Genomic DNA, 21,878 nt, shown 5'->3' with positions numbered 1-21,878 from the left:
GTGTTAATTTGCACTTCCTATTTCAAAATTCACATTTTTTTAAAAATTGATGCATTGCATTTAAGGAATCGCACAAATGCGATTCCTTAAATGCATTTGCATTTTTAGGAAATGCAAAAAAAAGCGAATTTTGAAAAATTGTTTCATGCATCCCAAAAATGTATTTAGGAAGCGCAAACGGCCGAATTTACCAATTCGCACCGTTTGCACTTCCTAAATAGGTTGATGCATGTGCCCCTATGTCTTTGTCCCGTAGGGTCATCCAACGGTATATGGTTGCCCGTCACAGTCCTGATGAAGACTCTCACTGCCCAGGCTTAACTCACCGTGAGGCCCGAAGTCGAGTCGAAACGTCGACGCTCATTTAACCTTTGACCTGGACCTATATATTGTTACTTTCTTGTGCACTATAATCATCAAATATATAGGTTTCCAAATGAATTTATAATATGGTTGGATTGATTTAGGGCCAGGTCTTAGAATAGGGATGATTATGGATCCTTTTGTGTAATAAAATAACTGTGTTTTTATGTCACGAATCTTTGCAATTCTTTGCCATTTCCTTTCTTTTCTTATCACTGAACTCTATCACATCTTTCTATTTTGCATGCTCCTTTTGGGGCAACCAATATGACCTAGATGTATTGTAATAATTATTTACACCTTTCAATAGTGGTGGAAAAATGAATAAATCACCACTGAATATCTGTTCTGCTGTTGCGTTGTGAGATTGTTCAATTTATTGATGAAGAGTAGATTATTATACTCTACCAATGGAGTTCTGAAGTGTTGACTAATTGTGACATTGTGAAATAATAGTCATTAGACCATTGTCTTATAATATAGTTACATACCCAGGTCCTAGATCATTTGGGTTACTCCATTTCATTAATGCAAAGCGAGAAGGACAGGTCACCAGCACTGGGGCTCTCTATTGTGACAGTTGTTCTCAGTCAAGAACAAGGATATACTTCTGAACAATAATGAGGATGTGGCTGAGTCCTATCAGCATATGAAGAAGACCTTGATAGACAGATTTAGACTCACCGCATACGACTACAAAGTGAAGTTTTGAGACACCCATAAAGGTCAATCCCCAAAACACCTTGAGACCCTAACAGGTGAGTAGTCACACGTTACAAGAAACTTGATTGATTGAAAACCAGACATGGGTGGATTGTGTCGACTCCTCAGTTAAACACTAGAAGGCTGGATAAAAGGGAATGATGTGGACACTTATGATGAGCGCATTTTAACTAATTGTACCCCGGACAATTGCATCAGCCTTTTTTGGATTCAAAGTGGTCTTACCCCAGAGATGTGGGGAGGATAGCTGTCAAAGGAGTCAGAACCAGGGTGTCCAAGAAGGCCCATGGTGAAAGCGGCCACAAAAGGGGTGCTCAGTCCTCTCAGCAGGAGAAAGAGATGAGCAACAACAAAGATAAAGAGAGTTCCCTCAAGGCCCCTAAAGTTCCTCTCAGGAGGGTCAGCCCAAGACTCTTCCAAGTCCAAGGGTAGGGGTTACCATGATAAGAAATGGGAACCTACAAAGGCATCTGGGAGTATGCTTTGACTGTCTTGATTTCCGGATGTACGCTGGTCTTCGAATAACGCTATTTATTCTGAATGATTAAAAAGATTCAATGCATGGAAGGTTGCACTCCTGCTTGACCCTAACGTTTGCGCTGGACTTCAAATGATTGCACGCTTATTAGACGTCAGTGTCAAATTTGAAGGCTGCTACCTTTGATCCATCTGATGGTTGTGAGCCTCATTTGATTATCCATAGAAGATGCTCTTTTAGCAAATATAATTGTCCTGAAGATGGTCTGAAGGACTGAAGCCACAAGACTGAAACGTTGACTCATTCTTCTATTCCGGTGAAATTGTGTGATTCTCATGCAACATATATTTTCATTAGGAAATTTGTTGTGTTATATTATGTTGGAATAGTTGCTGGTCATGAACTGTTAGGATAATCTGATTTCACTTCCTTTCATGACCTTTTGCTGATTGAATTCATATGTATGTACTCCATTTTGACTATTGCTTTATATAAACAAATTTTCACTTTCAAAGAATTACTATCTCCCGTGTTTTTCATGCTTATCGAGTTCATTGGTTGAAGTTGTCTATTGACACAGTGGTGTTAGTTCCAGATGGACTAACCTAAGTGATTCTACATTGATACAAGTTCACTGCAAACAAATTCCCTTGTTGGCACCTATTACCTGTTATTGACTGTCATCAGTCTGGGCATAAGAAAGGAGATCCTGCATGCTCCGACAAGTCCCCCAATGATGTACAGTCCAAGAATTTGGCTAGCATAAGAGTAGGGGTTGAAGTGTACTCTTGAGAGGCCAGATGATACATTGTGTAATAAAATAACTGTGTTTTTATGTCACGAATCTTTGCAATTCTTTGCCATTTCCTTTCTTTCCTTATCACTGAACTCTATCACATCTTTCTATTTTGCACGCTCCTTTTGGGTCAACCAATATGACCTAGATGTATATGTAATAATTATTTACATCTTTCAATAGTGGAAGAAAAATGAATAAATCACCACTGAATATCTGTTCTGCTTTTGCGTTGTGAGATTGTTCAATTTATTGATGAAGAGTAGATTATTATACTCTACCAATGGAGTTCTGAAGTGTTGACTAATTGTGACATTGTGAAATAATAGTCTTTGGACCATTGTCTTATAATATCCTCTCGCTTTGCAGACACTCTCATAGGCTACAAACCATTTATCAGTGCCATCACCATCACTAAACATTGGGACAATCTCTTTGGGGATCTTTCGGTCAAAGATGTCCTCTTTTTCCCTAGAACATTGCTGATACCATTATATGTGGTCCTTAAGCCCATTGTGACCCTTCTTTCTTCAAGGGCGGGTCTCCTTTCCTCAAGTTCAATCTTTTTTCTCTTTGAGTAAGAGGAGGTCAAGCTCGTCCTCAAGGCTTCTTACCACCATACCAGTAGGGGGGTTTCTAGAGTGACTTTGGTCACTTTCTGATGGTGGAGGGGCTCTGGGAAAGGGTGGAGAGTTGTAGTCTTCACCTTCTTCCCCATCATTATAAATTTTGACTAAGGCTTCCTCCTCACCCTCTTAAGGGACTTCTTCTGGGGAATGGCCCTCTTTTTCTAGTGTCTCTCTTTCATAGGAGCTGAGGGCCTTTTCGAGGTCCTACTTTTTGGCTGTTGCTCTATAGCCAATGGTCCAAGCTTTGCACAAAACTCTGAGATCACTGATCTTCAGAGCTGGAATGACTGAAAAGTTGAGATGCTGACTGGCCTCCATTGTGCACAACCTTTTACTTGAAAGTCGGGACCTTATTAAAACTTTTTTTTTTATGTAAAACTTTTGCCTAACTTTCCAAGTATTTTTTTTTTTTTTACTTTACGTTTGGAAAGGGAGTCTACACAGGGCCTTGAAATTCCAATTTAAATTCTTTTAAAAACATAAAAATTTATTTTGGTCTAATGTCAATAGTGGATTTCTCATGCAAAGTCACTTATGAACAAGTGGTACTGTGAAATACAAGTTCTGGATCCCCACGCTGTAACACCAAGGTAGGAAAGTAGAGTATTATGCAATGAGCTGGTTAGGCTTCACTATGCAATGCTCCCACTGGATTCACACTAGTAAATCCCTAGCTCAGTCCTGGTAGTGTGGCACAGAGCAGACAGGCTTTACTTAGAGGAACATGTGTTAAGCATTTCAGAGTGCCAACATGTGCGATAAGTAATTGACATCGTAGAAATCCTACACCAATTTATATAAACATAGCAGAATTTTTTATAAATGGAGACATCAAAACAAATACAATCTGATGAGTATAACCGGCGTTATGGATATTTTAAGGAAAAATAAATTGGTGTAGTTCGCTACAGCAACACTTTAGTGTGTGGCCAATGTAGAAAACGACAAGTGACAATCGATCACTTGCAGGTTGAGCCCAGTGGACACCACTAGGGGTTAGGTTGATGCGGCTCTCAGGACCAAGCCACGACAGTGAGTTCAATTTTACCTGGTTCGAGAAGCACAGGTACAAAATCGTCCTGTCTATCCTTGGTGCTGAGGTGATAGCTGCGGGGGAGCTGGTTTTACGGCTGGACAGTGCTGGTGAGGAAACGGATGCAAAAGGTTGACAACGGGGCCACTGATGGGGTCAGCTAAAGGTGCTGAAAAGTTACCTTGAGTTACAGCATCAAGCAAAGATAGTGATGGCAGGACTGGCCACCAACAATCAGTGAGAAGATATTTTGATGTATTGGGTAAAATGGTAGCCACCTGAAACTTGCTGAAAGTCCGGACTACATTTCCAATGATGCACTGGACTATCTACTTTTGGGTGATATCTCGGAGGGCCTGATGGCCAGCGATTCTTTGGTTCCAGAACCTTGCTTTTACTTGTTGACTGCAGAAGACTAGTGCTACTAGTTCAAGGGAGTTCTGGAATACCTTTGGCACTCAAAGAGGTCTCTCTGTCTGGTAGAACCAGTCTTTGGTCCAGGACAAGTAGAAGTCGTATAGTTGCAGTGTGGTTGCCACTGATGCAGAATATCGGACCTTTGCTTTGTGAAGATCCTGATGTTGCAGACTCTGGCATCTATTTTGTCCTTTGTTGCATGTCGAATCAGTTCTCCTGTTCTGGTGCCAGGGGTGCCACTTAATTCCTAGATTTAGGGCATTAGGTGTGTGGGTGCAAGCATCCTGTGGGCTACAAGCCCCAGCGGTTAATCTGCCCCTGAGGTGACCACATCTAGGGCTGTGTGTCACTTTTGCTACCACAACCCTTTATTCTGCCACTTTTAAAAATGTCAGAAACCTTCATAGGCTATTCAGACCAGGTAGCCCACCCTAGGGGTGTGACTAGCTTTCTGGGGATGTACAACCCCTGACTATCTTATTTTCCCACCTGTCCGGGTGCAGATGTGCCTGGGGGCAGGGGAAGGACTGTGTCCTCCTTTAAGAGGCACCGTGCTTGCATATCAGAGGTTATACATGATTTGAAGCTCACCTCCTTGATGTACCACTTCAATAGCCATCCTGTCAGGGAGGGAGGTGTCACCTCCTTGCCAGGTAGGCCTTTGTTTCTGACTCATTGGAGTGTTCACACCTTCTGGCTGGGGGTCAGATTCCTGTTGTGGTGGTAGCTGCTGCAGGCTACCAGCCGGACAAAGGAAAGGCTGAGGCAGCCAGGTGGGCAACCTCAAAGTACTCAAAATAAATCAGAAGGGGGGAGAAAGAAGCAGGTAAGAGGTTCACTCGACTTCCTATTATATACTAAAAAAATCAAAGGGGAGTGAACCGCGCAGCTCTGGACGCTCGAGTCTCTCTAAAAACATTTGGAGACCATCACCCACTACTTTCCATCAGTGGTGTATATGATATCACTGATGTACTCCTAGCGGATCGTTCCATCATCAGGTTTTAACTCCACCAGGAGGAAGAGTGCCTGGATACAGAAATATGGTAGAAACTGTAACAGTGAGTTAAAACTACCTTATATTGCAAAAGAAATAGCATTTTAATAAAACAGGAATGGTGTGGAGGGGGGGGGGGTTAAAAACTGTTGGAAGTGTTACTGATGTATCATTTATCCATCTCATCCTAATAATTGGTCTTTATGTTTCAGTCATCGTGCTTCTAAATAGGTCCTAGGGCTTTCTTCAGGCCCCATTGTAATCAGATTCACAAGTTTGCAGATCAGATAGGACAATTCCTTTCGGGAATCTGTTTTTTCTTAACGGTAAGTACACTTACATACATATTCTGGGCAGTGTGTTATGCCATTCCCTTGATGCGGGACTGGTATTGCCCAGTAGGACGCGGGCAGGAGGCTGGTTACCTAAAACTGAAGCATTGTAGTGCATCAGAGCTGTGCTCTTCTGGTGGTGTCCTCCCCCTCCTGAATTCCGTGCTTTCATTTGCTCCAAATATGTAAGTGTACATATTATCAAGGAAAACGATGTAGTCTCTATGGAGTTACCTACCATTGATCCATTATTTCTATATGCTGGTTCCTGTTGGGGAATGTTTCAAATTGTTTTTGGTATGTCCCTTCGTACGAGCTCCCATTGCTGGAATGGAAGAGCCTCCCCTAATTACTCTTCCCAACGGGCATAGTAAAAGTGCTGTGTGACTGGTTTAGATTCTTGGAGGATGCAAATGTTCTAAAAACTAGACCCTTCAAGCCTGTTAATTACAAACCAGTTTTTCAAAGTTTGTGAATGGTCTCGTGCTGCTGTAGCGTGTCGGTTGATTGTGGTGCCTAGTGTCTAAGTTGACAATATTGGATTTGAGATGTCTCCCTTATGTTGAAGTCCTGCTTGCATAGATTTGATTGTTTCTGTATGAAAAAGGTCTCTCTGAGTCCGTGCATTCTCCCTCTGTCCATTCCGGTAATGACATGGGGTCCTTGGAAGGCAGGAATTTGGATTACATGCTATGGACGTATTTAGAGAGGTAAAGGTGGTAGACTTTTTCTAGTGGACACATGGTCCCAGATCCTCAAGGACCATTTTGGTTGAAATAGCTATGAGCTTTTTCGGTGTGCGTGCTGGGAAAGCCAAGCCAGGTCTGTCTCCAACACTATAAGATTGAAGGGTTTGAGATTTTGTATAGTCTTGTCATAGAATGCTTCTTTTATAATTGCCATGACAGTAGTAGAAGATTTATTGAGTTACACACAGTCTAGTGAGTCATTTACAGTTTTTCAAAAGTACAAGAACTGCATACAGGTTACTCTGAAAATTCACCTGAGGTAATTTCAATACATCAGATTGTTCCCTTGCTATTTCCCTTTGTTCTCCATTGTATTTTAAAACAAGTTTTGAGTACTCTGTAGTTGGAAAGAGCTTTAAAACTTTATATCGTCCACACTAAGGGCCTAATTATGACTACATTGGTCCTATCGACTGCCATAGTTGCAGTGGTGGTCCAACAACGTTTACAACAATTACAACTGCGGCGGTCAGCAACTGTCTGGGATCCACGATCCCCGGCCGGGGCACGGCTTCTCAAGGCGGCCATATACTTGGTTGTGCCACTGTTTCCTCAATGGCAGTGGTTTCATTGCGGTAAGCCCGCCATATGAATGCTGGCACTGACGACCCCTGTTGCCTCTGTGCATGCTGTCTGTATGCACCCACAGTTCCAGGACGGCATGGACTTTACAGTCCATGCTGTGCTGCAACACGCTGTGGCGGTCCACGATGCAGCCCTTCTAAGGCTCCCCAATGAGCTTTTGAAAGGCAGCACTGTGGTCCAGCTGCCGCAGGACCACCTGCCAGATTTTAACTCCTCATCTGGCAGGTGGTGTGTAAATGGCTTTGATGGTCTCGGAGCGATGGCGTGGCAGCCCACTCCAGGACCGCCAAAGTCTTAATCAGGCCCTTAGAAGCCTAGGCAGCCTTAATAGAGGCTCAGCTCAATTAGTTGTGACAGCCAAGTTCAGCCACTGTTTTAGCGATAGCTAGTTTGATAAATCTGATCCTGCATTAAATTATTTTAATAAAAATATACAACCTATCTACAAAAATGAGTTGATCACCTTTCATAAAAGGGCAAATGTCCACAACACTCATACTGACTAATATCCACTTGAAGTAGTTTTCAAAATTGACAGTTCAAAGAGAAGTTCTTACATTTTGGAGACATTCTTCCTGTCTCAGTTGTGAGAATCGGCGCGTTTGAAGGCCAATGTTGCCAATGTAATGGTATTGATGCCATCTTTCAAGATAGATGTTGGGGAATCCGAAGTTAGAAATAAACATTTCTGTTTAGATGTATTTCTTAAATTTACATTTGATTGACTGAAAACTGTAAATGTTTATTTGTTCAGTGAATGATCTACCATTGCCACCATAATTGTATAGCTCTTCTACAAGTTGATATTACATTTCATTTATGGCATGCAGAAGTAAACAGTGCTATTTTGAGTCCAGATAAAGTACTTTGATATGTAGGAGATTAAACACAAGTGGATTATTTAATGTTAAAATTCTATTTTGGGTTGATGACACATCCCTTACCTTACAAGTTAGACAGTTATGCCCTTTGCAGTTATTTTGCCTACCCAGTATTCCTTAATGGTTTCACCTGTTTAAATATGGATTTGGTATGTAAGTTAAAATAGTTTTTGATTAGTTTTTCATATTTGTATATAGTTTCCAGTTCTTATCACAAGAAGTTGCAATGTTTATGGACCACATCAGTTTCCAGCAAAAGTAAGTGACATATACCTTGTTTTTCTAAATTACACTATTTGTCTTACTGCTTCGATGTGGGATATTAATTACAATACAGCCACACTAGACCTCTACATTACTCTCTGCCACCCGACTGACATAAAATGTCCAGTGGCTATTAAATTAAATTAAAGTAATTCTGTTAACAGATAGCGCAATACATACTTAGTGTGTCAAAACATGCACCATTTCTAAAGTAAATGTCTTTGAGTTTGCTTAAATTAATTAAAGATCAGTCTGTTGTTGGTGTACCACGTTTAGGAAGATTCAGTAACATCCCAGCTTGAAAGCCAAGTGGGACAATCTTTGCTTGAGCATCTCCTGTTGGGGTATTGTCTATAGCTTCCCAGAGAATCTGCTTCAAAGGCCAATTATCAAGTTTCACACCCTATGCAGGTCCCATTTGAAAATCTCACAGTAGTGACTTTTTGCCGATTTTTATTTAATATATGGGTGCTTGTCTCTGCTTAACCATCCCCATATGTCGTTTTACTGCCCTGATACATGGCAGTTTAATATGTTGTCTCTAGTTAACAGGTCATACTAGCCATCTTGTGATTGGGGTGTTACCCAAGTTTATGTATTGATGATTTAGGACATATCCAAATGAAATGGCAGCTAAACATAGAGTATTGTACTGTGTTCAAAATGTTTGCTAGAAAAGCAATATGCCTCCTTTCTTCTTAGTCCGTCTGTTGTTGAAGGTTCATTTCAAAAGTGGTATAAATATGTGGGTGTTTTTGAATGCTCGCCCCTGCCTGAATCCTCGGGTAAAGTCCATTATCACATTTTTTACCAAGAAGAAACTGCATATACAGATTACTCTGCTCGCTGCTCACTAGGAATTTTTCAGCTCTGCTAGGAACTGGTGGGACAATTTCATCTTCATCCTGAAAGATTGCCTCAGTAAAGAGATCCGAATTTTTGAATTGTGCTCCTAGACCTAACTTCAGAGGGTACAGTGACAAGTTCTCCGCCATTAATGATTCTATTTTTGTTTCTCTGTAGATCTTTATTGGTTTTAGTTGTACACCGTAATGCAATGCCATTATAGTTTATACATACATTAATTTGTACTCACTATGTAATTACAGTCTTTTCCTGATTGAAAGGGGAAAAACAATTGACATCTTGTTCAGTCCCTACTACCTGAGAACATAATTACTGTATCCAACTTTGACAGCCGAATGTAGCAGAAGTACTCCAATCAATCCAACAAGAAACATATGCAATTGAGGTATCTTACATTGATACAGGTCAAAATACTGTTGCAACGTAACACGTTTACATTTATATGAAATTATATACACATACCCAGTACAGCAGTTTGCAGTTGATTAGGTGAGAGGGCGGTCGCCCAAGTTTCATACAGTCACATACTAGGCCTGGTCAGGAACACCCCCCCCCCGTCCTGAACTTCACTTCCCAATCCCAGAGAACCCACAAGCAACCTACTCCAACTCTATTCTCACTGGGATTTCCATCTGGTTTGGCTTCCAGTTTCTCCATGAAGACATCACAATTCCAGCACCTTGGCCCCCTTCCTGTCCCAACTGGACGTAACCTGTGTCCACTTTTTGAAGTCCCCCTGCTGCTCCAAGACTCCTGGGGTGGCCGCAGATGTCCATGCCATGGTTATTCGCCGTTATGCTAACACCATAGCCAGCCCCACAATCCACATGCATTTACTCAGTCTAGGACCTCAGATATAATAGACTGTGAGCCGAGTCCCCTAGTAATATCATGCCTACCACCTCAGATACACACCCTAACACCCTGTCTCAAAACGTTGAAATCTCCAGACACTGTGAAACCATGTGGTGTCTGTCACCTTTTCTGTGCACCTATGGCAGCCAGATCAGGTTCCTAGATACATATACCTTATCCGATTATAGGTCAATTAGGTGTGGTGTAAATAATTAAATTGGATATATTGTATCCTAGCCTTTTTAGAAATCCACTTCATTGCTTCCTCGGATAGCTCTTGGTCCAGTTGGTCTGCCACCATTCCTTAAGGACCACCAGTTTTGTGCCAGGTTGTTGGTTTAATGTCACGTACAGGCAAAAGATGACCTTTTTTAAAACATATTTTATTGATTTTCCATTGTACCAGATGGGCCAAGCCTGGCAAGCAAGGTACATTTGAAAGGCATATTGTAGAAACTTTAGGAACTGAAAATGTCCCACCCTTGAGGTCTGTGGAACATGAGACCATAAAAAATACCCCATGTCAGGTCACAAGATGTGCCTTGGCCCAGGTGCATACATGATGTAGCTCCCTTAAAGCCACACACTCGGCCAGAGACCATAGAGGCAATTCAGGCGCATAAGGGGACGATTCGGATCTCTTTAAGACATAAGTCCTCCATCACCAATGGACAACTCACATATTTCCAGTTGACTTCTATTGTTCGACTTTCAATAGTCATTCCACTATTATGGGTCCACCCAGTGCCATTAAATTCCGATGTTAGGAGCCACACCAGCAACCCCCCTGCCTTGTCTCTCTCTATGAGTTGCTATGTCACATATTGTTAATAATGGAATCTACCCAGTTTATGAAGCATTTGTATTCCATCCTCATTCTAGTGAATGCACTATGTGTTTCTTCATCTGATACACAGACTGTTTCCTACACTTTGATGCGGTCCTCCTTTGCTTTCAAATTTGACAATAGGGTCCTTTTATACCGTGAATAGTCTCGTCTTCATGCAAAGACCCCTTAATACCACTGTAAATGCATCCCACTCTATAGTCACGTTGGTGGCTGTGCCACAGTTTTCAGTAAAGTAGTTTTCTATGGATTCACGTATAGTCTTACGAAAACCAGGATCCCTCAAGACCACAGGCTGGAGGCTCCACATGAGAATTTGCAGACGCGGCCTACCCCTTGCAAAGGTCCACATGAGAGGGCTGTGATCCAAGAGCATACTTCCCAAATACTCTTCACCTGCCTCCCTCTCAACAGTCTCAACGTTATAATAAACAAGATCAATTCTGGTATGCAATTTGTAAAACTAAGAGAAAAAATAATATTATTTGGTTTCAAATAGAAGCAATGTCCATACATGGTTGTTCGTCACCCATTGTAACAGAGAGCTAGCAGCTGTAATTGACTGGGCCTCCTGAATGGGGCATGGATCTTTCCCAGTCTGTGTCTGGGATACAGTTAAAGTCCCCACACCAGATCAATCGCGTCTGTGTGAATCAAAGAAAGCCTAGGAATGAGGGTAGCAAAGAATGATGCATGGTTCACATTGGGAGAATATATAGCAGCTAGTGATAACATTTCTCCATCCAGCTTTTCCTTGGTGAACTACATATCGGCTTTCAGGGTCTAATTTGAAGTGTTGCAGTATAATCATGGGACCCTGCAGCAATCCAGATGATTTTTAGTAAAGAAAGTTCTTCACGAGTGTGTTACCGTTTCGAGTGTACATGTGCACACCTGCAAAATATACGTAAACTGCCTAAATGAAAAAATTAACAAATTCCCTTTCTTTGGCCGAGGTTCTCGAGATCTCTCATCCAAACACGCAACATTAAAAACGTGTGTAACCAAACCTGTCCTATCAGAAAATGGGTTATTCTATCATAGAACAAGAGTCCTCTCCTCTACTTGGGTACATCAAAACCTGATCTGATTCTCATGCGTCACAACCCAGTACATACCGTGAGCCTATACCACTCCTTCACCTTGAGTCTGAACGGGAACATAAGGATGTAATGTACATCCTGATGCAGGAGTCTTTTTCACCTCAAGGAAGTATTCCCTTTTGCGTTTGACTTCATCCTTATAGTCTGAAAAAATAATAGCTTTACTATTCTCAAGTGTCTAGGGACCCTCTTTCCTCGCAACTTGCAATGGATGATCTCTATCATAATTGAACATTCTTGCCACTGCTGACCTGGGAGGTGCTCTGGGGGTATTTTGCCCGGGACTCTGTGTGCCTGTTCCGTAGAAAAAAGGTCGAGGTTTTACCACCCAGCACTGTGTAAACTGCACATTAATGTCCTCAAATGTCACAAAGTTGGCATTTGAAGCAAGTCACCTGTCATGATTGTATGTTATACCTTTTGACCTTTCTATTTAGCCATGTCACATGAGGTGCCCCAAAAGCAAGGTAGACCCCAAAATGGCTCTTGCTCCACACACTGTTATCTTCAATCTCATCATGTGGATTGATTTCCATTAGAACTGTGTTGCTTGTTTAAATTAAGGAAGGGATTTTTCTACAGTAGTAAATTTGTACAACCAGTGCATTTCCTCAATTAGCACTGTAATGGATCTTGTACCTTTCTCAGTCCAGTCCACTACATACTGAGGTACTGCATGTGACATATCTCCACTACTAGCTATTTATACAAGTTCTTATGTCGCCACAGAGAAAGGGGTGGCGTTTGCTCGATGTTTAAAATCCACAGAACTCCATGGCAGAACCATACATATTAAAAGGGCATCCAGTTCACGCATCACTCACAACTAACATTAACAATTCTAGAATGAAGCTTTGTTTGACTTCTGCTGGCGTTTTGATGCATATTTGTAGTATCATTCACTACGTTGGCCCTCTAATGCAAATTTATTTTAAGGCCAGGCACTACAGCCAATTGGTCCATCCCCATAAAGAGAGTATATTGAGTGTCTCCGAGAAATAGTGACATGTAAAGGTAAAGTGGCACAACGTGTTCATGATTACCTCACTAGTATGCAGTGTCACTTCCTACTCTTACACAGCCCACCATTAGCTCCACCACCAAGCTAAACAATAATGAGTGGGCAGTTCACACGCTGGCCAAAGGATTAGTATAAAGAAGTATAATCCAGCACACAATCTGTGTTCTAGTCTCTTTAAATTCTTGGTCTTGTAACAAGATGCCATGAAGCTATTCTGGTCCACTTTAACCTGTGAAGTCGCTATCCCTGCAGGCTCCTAGGTAAAACTTTAAATAATAACAGTGTTGTCACTCAACTTTAAAAGGGTCTTCTGTACTGTGAAGTCCACAACATTTTTCCTAAGATGAGGCACTGTCCGTACAATGCCTTCGATTAGTTGAGTTTTAGAGGACTTTCTTAGTAGTTGCTTCCATTAACAGTCAGTCTGTGCCAGTGTTGCTGTTAGAAATGAGGTTTCTGGTTGTCCGTCGGTTTGCACCCTGTACAAGCAGGAACCCTCACTGTAGTCCGGATCAGTAAAGTACACACCTACGCTTGCCTGTGCTCACCCTCTAGTAGCTAGGCACAGAGCAGTCAGGCTAAACTACAGAAGCAATGTCTAAAGCATTGGTGCACACATACAGTAACACAGTGACAACGTCACAAAAGGACTTAACACCAGTTTAGAAAAATTGCAATTATTTAGTTGATCAAAACAAGACCAAAACAACAACAATCTAACATACATAAATCAAGTTATCACTTTAGAAAGGTTAAAACAATTCAGTCCATATAAAATTATTGATGTGTCACTTTATAGTACAAAGTACCTGGGAAGGACCTTGGTTCACGGTTGCGCTGCTTGCCTCCTGCAGGCAGTGCAAGGTGGCAGAAAGAGCATGGTGAGCGCAGTATAATCCAGCCGCCAGACTCGAATACAGAACCATGGTTAAAGCTTACCATCGTGATATTTTCCTGGAGAAGAAGAGGTACTTTGCGAGGAGGATTGAAGATGCTGCAAACTCCTGCAAGGAGATCTTCTCGATCGTTAGGGAATTCACTGCCCCACGGTCGAATGCGGCCCAGATTGCTCCGACAGAGTCGTGGGCATCGGATCTTGCATTCTTTTTTACGACCAAGATCAAGCTGATACAAGATTCCTTTCCGCCACGACCGGCTGGTGCCTTCCTTTGTTCTAAGGCTGGTCTAACTCCATCGGCGTCTGTAGGGCCAGTCTTATCTGACTTCCCGCCTATTTCAACTGCTGTGTCCCTGACACTTCTCGCCAATCTCAAATCCGGATCGCCGCTCGATCCATGCCCGGCCAAATTTTTGGCGAAGGTGGCGGCAGTCGTAAATCCACTGGTCAACCCCCTTCTGAATCTCTCTCTGAGCCAGGGAGTGGTCCCTGTGGCTTGGAAACAAGCGATGGTTATCCCCCTTATTAAGAAGCCCGGCTTGGCCCCCGAGGTTTTGGCCAATTATAGGCCTATTTCTCTTCTTCCCGCCCTGGCCAAGACCGTGGAGAAGCACGTGCATAACGTGCTTTCCAATTTTTTGGAGTCCCACGATCTCCTCCATTCCTCTCAATCGGGCTTTCGTCCCAATCTTAGTACAGAGACGGCGCTGCTGGAGGTGTCTGAGGCCATCAAGGAGACGCTAGACCTGGGTGGTAGAGCCATGCTGATCATGCTGGATTTGTCGGCGGCTTTCGACACCGTCCCCCATGAGGATCTGCTTGTCAGACTTCATGAGATCGGTCTGAGGGGGACGGTGCTCAGCTGGTTTACATCTTTTTTGACCGGCCGCCGACAGACGGTCTGGGCCTCTTCTAGCTCTGCCGAGATGCCGCCACTGGGCGTCGGAGTCCCACAGGGCTCTGTATTGAGCCCGACTCTCTTCAATATCTTTATGACCCCTCTGGCGGCTCTGGCTGAGTCCTTCGGGGCCCAGATCGTTTCCTACGCAGATGACACCCAGCTGCTCTTCACCTGCCGGAAAGGAGAGGATTTTGATGGAGAGAGCATCCGTGAGTGCCTTGGGGCTGTGTTTAAATGGCTCCAACTGAACAGCCTCAAGTGCAACTCAGACAAATCGGAGGTGCTCTTCTTCGGTTGTCAATCCGATCCGGACTGGCAGGTATGGTGGCCGGCCGACATGTCTCCCCGGGGCGGTCGTCTCAGTTAGCTAAGAATCTGGGGGTTAAAATTGACAACGGTCTGACCCTGAGATCTCAGATCCTTACTGTTGGAACCTGGGATGTCAGGTCACCTAGGGTAGCCTGGCCTAGGGTAAGACACATTCACTAAAGGCACATGTGTGAAGGTTGCAAACCACCCAGCAGTAACTCAATAAAATTCCACTCAAAAAGAACGACACCACACCGTATATTATGGAAAAATATGGATTACTTTATAAAAATAGATTGGTTATTTTCTTGTCTGTATTTCACACCATCATTTCTCCTTTTTGTATTAGTTACTTCTAGAACTGGTAATCACATTTCACAGTCTAATTACATTTGCTCTGTCAGTTTCAGTAGAGATCACATTAAGCCTTCAATTTTCTACAGTTTCATATCAGTACAACTCAACGTAGAGGGAAAGAGGGCAAATGGACATTTGATTAATCCTCTATAGTTTCCTCCAATTACACCCCTCCTTCCCACACACTTTCTAATAAAGAGTTACAGTCATCGAGCAAAAGACAGGAGTGAGGAGAATCAATAAGCACATTCACTTCAGTGAAACCTTAGCAAGGACATATAAAGTAGGTTCTCCAGGCAGATGACCCAGGAATTACACCCTGTAGAACTATTATGATCAATCTCCTTTGCCACCCCTAATACCAGATCTTCTCCTGACCCAGTTTCAGGACCAGAGGCCCTTACAATTTTATAGACCTAAAAGTCTCCGATGTAAATCTGTGAAGGTTCGTGACTTAACTTCCTGTGCATTTACTTCTGTGCCGCAAGAAGAGGCTCCCTGCACTCTGGCTTCCCACAACCCCACTCTCCTTACTTCCAATGTGGGCCCCTTGCCTCGCCGTCTAGAATTACTGGAGGAAGGGGAGGTAAGCCACAAGAGGAGCTCCACGAGGGGCGGCTTGCTTCTTAAGCCGATTCCGTCCGAACAATGCTAGATGTAAGGCTCCGTAGGCAGTGAGGGACGGGGGCGTTTCCTGCCTGGTTCCTTGAAGAGAGGCTCCTCCGCCTCCCGTCGGATCCCGCCAAGGGTGTCCTCCAGCCCTTCACTGGCCTGCGCGTCACCTGGACGCTTCCGTGTTTCTGGAGGCCGCCCGCTCACCAAGGCGGCTCGCCTCAGAGACACGCTCCTCACTCTGCCCCGCCTCCCGCAGGCCTGCGCGTCTCTCGGGCCGCTTCCACACTTCTGGATGCGATACAGCGCAGGCGCGGGTGACTAGTGTTCCCGCTCGGCGCCGCCTTACTTGCTGCTCGCCCGCCCTGACTCTGCTCCCAAGCCTGCGCTCTCTCTCTCCTCACCCTGCCGCACTGTTGAGACTGCCCAGAGCGGAACGCTCACTTCCTCAGGGCCACCAACGCTCCGCTGACACTCTCCTCTCCCCTGCAGCTTCTTGGAGGTGCCGGGCACCACACCTCGCTCCAATCCGCTTCCTCCACAACGCTGGTAGGTGAAGCTCCACTAAAGGGAAGTAGGGAGAAGATCCCCCGCAGGAGCGAGGACAACGGGGGCAGTGGGGCCAAGGGCTCAAGGGGGGGGGGGGGGGTTTCTGCCACAGTCAGACCAATCTCACAGAAGAAGAAGGCGGTTGGGAGGGTTTGGTCAGAGGCTAAAGGGGGAACGTCTTCCTGTAGTGGTTGTCTATCACAAGGACAAACTAACTGCTTCCAGTGCGTCCTCCTCCTCACACCTCTGCCTCTCTCCTCCACTCCCTGAACTACACAAAATGGCTCCCTGACCCATGCCCTTTTATAGCCAAACCACACAGGGTCCAGTAGGGTCCAGAAAGTTCTGGAAGGCCTAATGTTAACCTATGGGGAGTCTAGGATGTGGCAGTTGGGAACAGTTAGTGGCCACCATTTTGTGAACTTCAGTAAATCCCTGACAGGAAAAGGCACCTAAACTGAGGTGAATGATTATGAGGGAAAAAGGGCACCTATCCCCTAGACCAACACCTTGAAAAAGCTAGTGGACACAAAAAAAATAAATAAAGGTATGAGGGGCACAAAGGGGACAAAATAAATAATAAATTGGAGGGACTACGCAAAAAGTCAGACAGGTCTAACACGCGTCTTCTCCAGCTGAAAGTGGGGAGAACTACCCAACCCCTTGGGAGTCCTCATCACTAAGGCGGAAATACCTGGAGAGACCGTCTGCATTGGCGTGGTCCACTCCAGGCCGATGTTCCACCCGGAAGTCCATTCCCTGTAGGGAGATGGACCACCTCAACAGCTTGGGATTCTCCCCCTTCATCTGCATCAGCCAACGAAGGGGTCGGTGGTCAGTCTGAACCAGGAAGTGCGAGCCAAACAGGTATGGCCGCAACTTCTTCAGAGCCCACACCACCGCAAAGGCTTCCCTCTGAATTGCACTCCACATCTGTACCCGGGGAAGCAGTCTCCTGGATAAGAAGACCACAGGCTGATCCAGGCCCTCTTCATTTAGTTGCGATAACACTGCCCCAATGCCATGTTCTGATGCATCTGTCTGGACAATGAACTCCTTGGAGAAGTCTGGGGCCCTCAGGACCGGTGCTGCACACATTGCCTGCTTCAGTTTCTCAAAAGCTTGCTGACAAGCTTTCGTCCAAACTACCCGTCGAGGTTGTTTCTTTGAGGTGAGCTCTGTGAGGGGCGCTACAATAGTGCCATACCCCTTCACAAAGCGACGGTAGTAGCCTGTGAGGCCCAGGAAAGCTCGGACCTCAGTCTGTGTCTTGGGGGGTTCCCAGGCCATGATTGCCTCAATCTTCGCCTGCAGGGGTTGCACAGTCCCCCTACCCACCAAGTGTCCAAGGTACACAACCGACCCCTGCCCAATCTGGCATTTGCTGGCCTTGATGGTCAATCCAGCTTGTTTCAGGGCCTGGAGAACTGCTTGCAAATGTTGCAAATGGTCCTCCCAGCTGCTACTGAAGACAGCAATGTCATCCAGGTAAGCAGCAGAGAAACTCTCCATTCCAGAGAGGACCTGGTTCACCAGTCGCTGAAATGTGGCAGGGGCATTTTTGAGCCCAAAGGGCATCACGCAAAATTGGAAGTGTCCCTCAGGCGTGGAGAAGGCTGACCTTTCCTTTGCTCCATCTTTCAAGGAGATCTGCCCGTACCCTGAAGTGAGGTCAAAGGTACTTAGGTATTGGGCAGCCCCTAGCCGGTCAATTAATTCATCCGCCCTAGGAATCGGATGAGCATCAGTCTTTGTAACTGAGTTCAGTCCCCGGTAATCCACACAGAACCTCAGTTCTGGTGTGGTGCCCGGTGGAGCGGCTTTTGGCACTAGCACCACCGGACTGGACCAAGGACTGTTGGAAGGTTCTATAACTCCCAGCTCTAGCATCTTGGCAACCTCTCCATGGATGCTAGCCTTCACCTTGTCGGACAGCCGGTAGGTCTTCGACTTCACTGGTGGGCTGTCCCCTGTGTCCACATCATGGGTACACAGGTGAGTCCTTCCCGGGACAAGGGAGAACAACGTAGAGTACTGCTCCAGTATCTGGCGGCAGTCCTCCCGCTGTTCAGGAGTTAGAGTGGGCGAGAGAATCACTCCCTCCACTGACCCATCCTTCTCTTGAGACGAGAACAAGTCTGGGAGAGGTTCGCTTTCCGCTTCCTCTTCCCCATCAGTCACCATCATCAAAATGACCTCGGGCCTCTCATGGTGGGGTTTGAGTCGGTTGGCATGCAGCCCCCGTAGGGGCTGTCGAGGGGTCTTAAGGTCCACCAGGTATGTGGTCTTACCCTTCTTTTCCAACACTTCAAATGGGCCTGTCCAGCGATCCTGGAGGGCACTAAGCTCTCCAGGTTCCATCACCCACACTTTCTGGCCAGGCTCCAATTCCACCTGGTGAGTATTGTGGTCATACCACTCTTTCATGACTGCCTGGCTGGCCTCCAAGTTGTCAGAAGCTTGCTTCCACAACTTCGCCATTTGGCTCCTGAAGGCCAGCATGTAGCTCACCACATCCTGGGGGGGTTTCCTGGGAGACTTTTCCCAACCATCCTTCACCAGGCTGAGAGGACCGCGTACAGGGTGCCCATACAGAAGTTCAAAGGGGCTGAAGCCTACTCCCTTCTGTGGCACTTCCCTGTAAGAGAATAGCAAACAGGGTAGGAGGACGTCCCATTTCCTCCGCAGGCTTTCGGGCAGACTTCTGATCATGCCCTTCAAGGTTTTGTTGAACCTCTCAACCAGTCCATTCGACTGGGGGTGATAAGGAGTGGTGAACCGGTAGGTCACTCCACACTCCTTCCACATTGCCCGCATGTAAGCTGACATAAAGGTGGTCCCCCTGTCAGACACAACTTCTTTGGGGAAACCCACTCGGGTAAAGATCCCCATTAGGGCTCTAGCCACCACAGGTGCAGTAACTGTCCTCGGAGGAATTGCCTCTGGGTACCGTGTGGCATGATCCACCAGAACCAGGATGAACCTGTGACCAGCTGTTGTTGGTGGATCTAAAGGCCCGACAATGTCGACGCCCACCCTTTCAAAGGGGGTGCTAACGACTGGAAGTCGTTCCAGGGGAGCCTTCAGCTTCACCCCTGTTTTCCCACCGGCCTGGCAGGATACACATGTCCGACAGTAAGTGTTGGACGCCACTTTCATCTGAGGCCAGTAAAAGTGGAGGACAAGCCGAGCAAAGGTCTTGTCCTGACCTAAGTGTCCTGCCAAGGGTATAGCATGAGCCAATTCCAGCAGAAAGGCTCGGTATTGTTGCGGGACTACCAAGGCCCTTGATGAACCAGGTAAGGGTACCTTGGGTTCACTGTAGAGGAGTCCATCCTCCCAGTAAATATGGTAGTGTCCCGTAACATCACCTGCTGCCTGGGCTTCAGCCTGTCGCCTCAGTCCCTCAAGGGTAGGGCACTCCCTCTGCCCCCTACAGAATTCTTCTCTGGTAGGTCCTTCCTCCACATGCCACTCAGCAGGGATGGGTAAATCCTCCAGAGAGACTACTTTCCCCTCCACGGACTCCTGGTCCACCACCGCAGGTGGCCGATCTGTCACATGGGGTGTGGAAGCCTAAGCAGGCTCTTCCTGACTCCGGGTCTGTCCCTTTTTGGCAGCGGGTTGGTCCATTGTTCCAGGCTCCAACCCAGGTGAACTCCCTCTCCGGGCAGTCGCAGACCGTGTGCTCACACAGGCCCAGTCAGGTGTACCCAGCATCGCAGAGTGCGTCCGGTATTCCACCTCTCTCCAAGTGTTGTGCTCCATGTCATTCCCCAGCAGACAATCAACTGGCACAGCAGTGCTTAGGGCAACTCGAAGTGAACCTGCAACCCCTTCCCACTCAAAGGGAACCTCAGCCACTGGATAGTGGCCCATTCTGCCGTCAGCCATCGCGGCGGGGTGGAGTACATGGGGAACCACCTGCTCTGGAGACACCAGTTGACTTCTCACCATAGTCATACTGGCTCCTGTGTCTCTCAGAGCCTCCACTCTCTGGCCATTGATGGTGACCCATTGCCCATACTTTGCAGTATTTGGGGGCACCTGGATCTTAGGAACCATCTCCCGTTCTCCCAGGGACACTAAGGTGACACCCGCCCACTCACCCCCCTTATCTAAGGGCAACTCCTCCCCGAGCGCTACACTAGCTACTCCCGGTGGTTTTCCTCCGGTGGGAGGGGGTGGTCTCTTTGGGCATCTGACATCTCCCTTATAATGTCCAACACCACCACACTCAAAACAGTGGAGAACCCTTGGCTCCTGGCTTTGGCCAGGATTAGGGTTTCTGGGCGGGTTTGCCTTAAGGGTGAAACCTGTTCCCTTTCCTTAGAAATTGTTTTGGGGACCTTTAGAGAACTCCCTCTTTTTATCTCCCCCCTCCTTCTTCTGGGGGCGCCCTGTCCGGCCTTTTGGGAATCCCCTCCAGTCCCCTTTGAGGACACCCAGGTACTTGCCCAGATGTCCGCCTCCTCTGCAAGCTTCCGGGGATTGGTCAGCTTGCTGTCCACCAGGTGTTGGCGCAGCTCGGGAAAACATTTCTCAAGGAGGTGCTCTTTCAAAAATAGATCATACAACCCCTCATAATCCTTCACCTCACTGCCCTTGACCCAGCCCTCCAGTGCCTTACGTGCGTTATCAAGGAAGTCCACCCAGTTCTGGGTGCCCAACTTGTGGCTCCCCCTGAACTTCTGACGGTACCTTTCTGGGGTAAGCCCAAACTTCCTTACTAATGCTAGCTTCATGGTGGGGTAGTTGGTTTGCTCCTCTGGTTCCAGGGCCAGCAAGGTGTCCCGACCAGCAGGAGGCATGTACTTATACAAACCACCCCCCCCAGTGCTTCTCCTGCACCCCATGGGCTCTTAGGGAGACCTCATAGGCAGCCAACCACTTGGCTATGTCGTCCCCCTGACTAAAGCTAGCTATAAGGTCTTTTGGTAAATAGGATCTGGACTCCCTGGCTGTCTCTTTTGATTCACTGCCACCATTCATTTCAGGAGAGGACCCCCATCGCAGGCTCTGGAGTTCTAATTCCTTCAACCTGAACTCATGGGCCATCCTCCGCTCCTCCTTCTCCTGCTCCAACTTAGCCAACTCCCATCTCAATTGCCTTTTTTCCCTCCTGTCAGTGAGCTCGGCTTCAGTTAAGCTTCCCCCAGAGGTGCTACTGCCCCTCCTGGCGTAGGACACTGGTCCTAGGAGTAAGTTTTCCCCGTCAGAGTGGAATAACCCATCTATCTCCACCACCGTGTCCCGGTCTGCCCCTTCATCCTCCTCCTTTCCTTCTTTGTGTGCCTCCACCCAAGCCCTTA

General features: G+C 46.1%; 1 protein-coding gene across 4 annotated transcripts in view; it reads left to right on the top strand.

Annotated features, from left to right (window-relative positions):
* TGDS (TDP-glucose 4,6-dehydratase) overlaps positions 1-21,878 on the top strand; it is a 417,256-nt gene that overhangs the window by 326,351 nt on the left and 69,027 nt on the right. For 3 of the 4 annotated variants that reach the window (XR_015299323.1, XM_086934798.1, XM_086934799.1), the window contains one exon: positions 8,182-8,241. The exons of the other annotated variant lie outside the window; for it this stretch is intronic. Coding sequence is in view for 2 of the 3 variants with exons in the window: in XM_086934798.1 (XP_086790924.1) it covers positions 8,182-8,241 (60 nt within the window). In the remaining variant the exon portion in view is untranslated. The remainder of the gene's footprint in view (positions 1-8,181; positions 8,242-21,878) is intronic. 4 annotated transcript variants of the gene reach the window in all.

The sequence above is a fragment of the Lissotriton vulgaris genome, chromosome 8 (genome assembly GCF_964263255.1).
Source record: "Lissotriton vulgaris chromosome 8, aLisVul1.2, whole genome shotgun sequence".
NCBI lineage: Eukaryota > Metazoa > Chordata > Amphibia > Caudata > Salamandridae > Lissotriton > Lissotriton vulgaris.
This window is presented reverse-complemented; position numbering and strand designations above follow the sequence as displayed.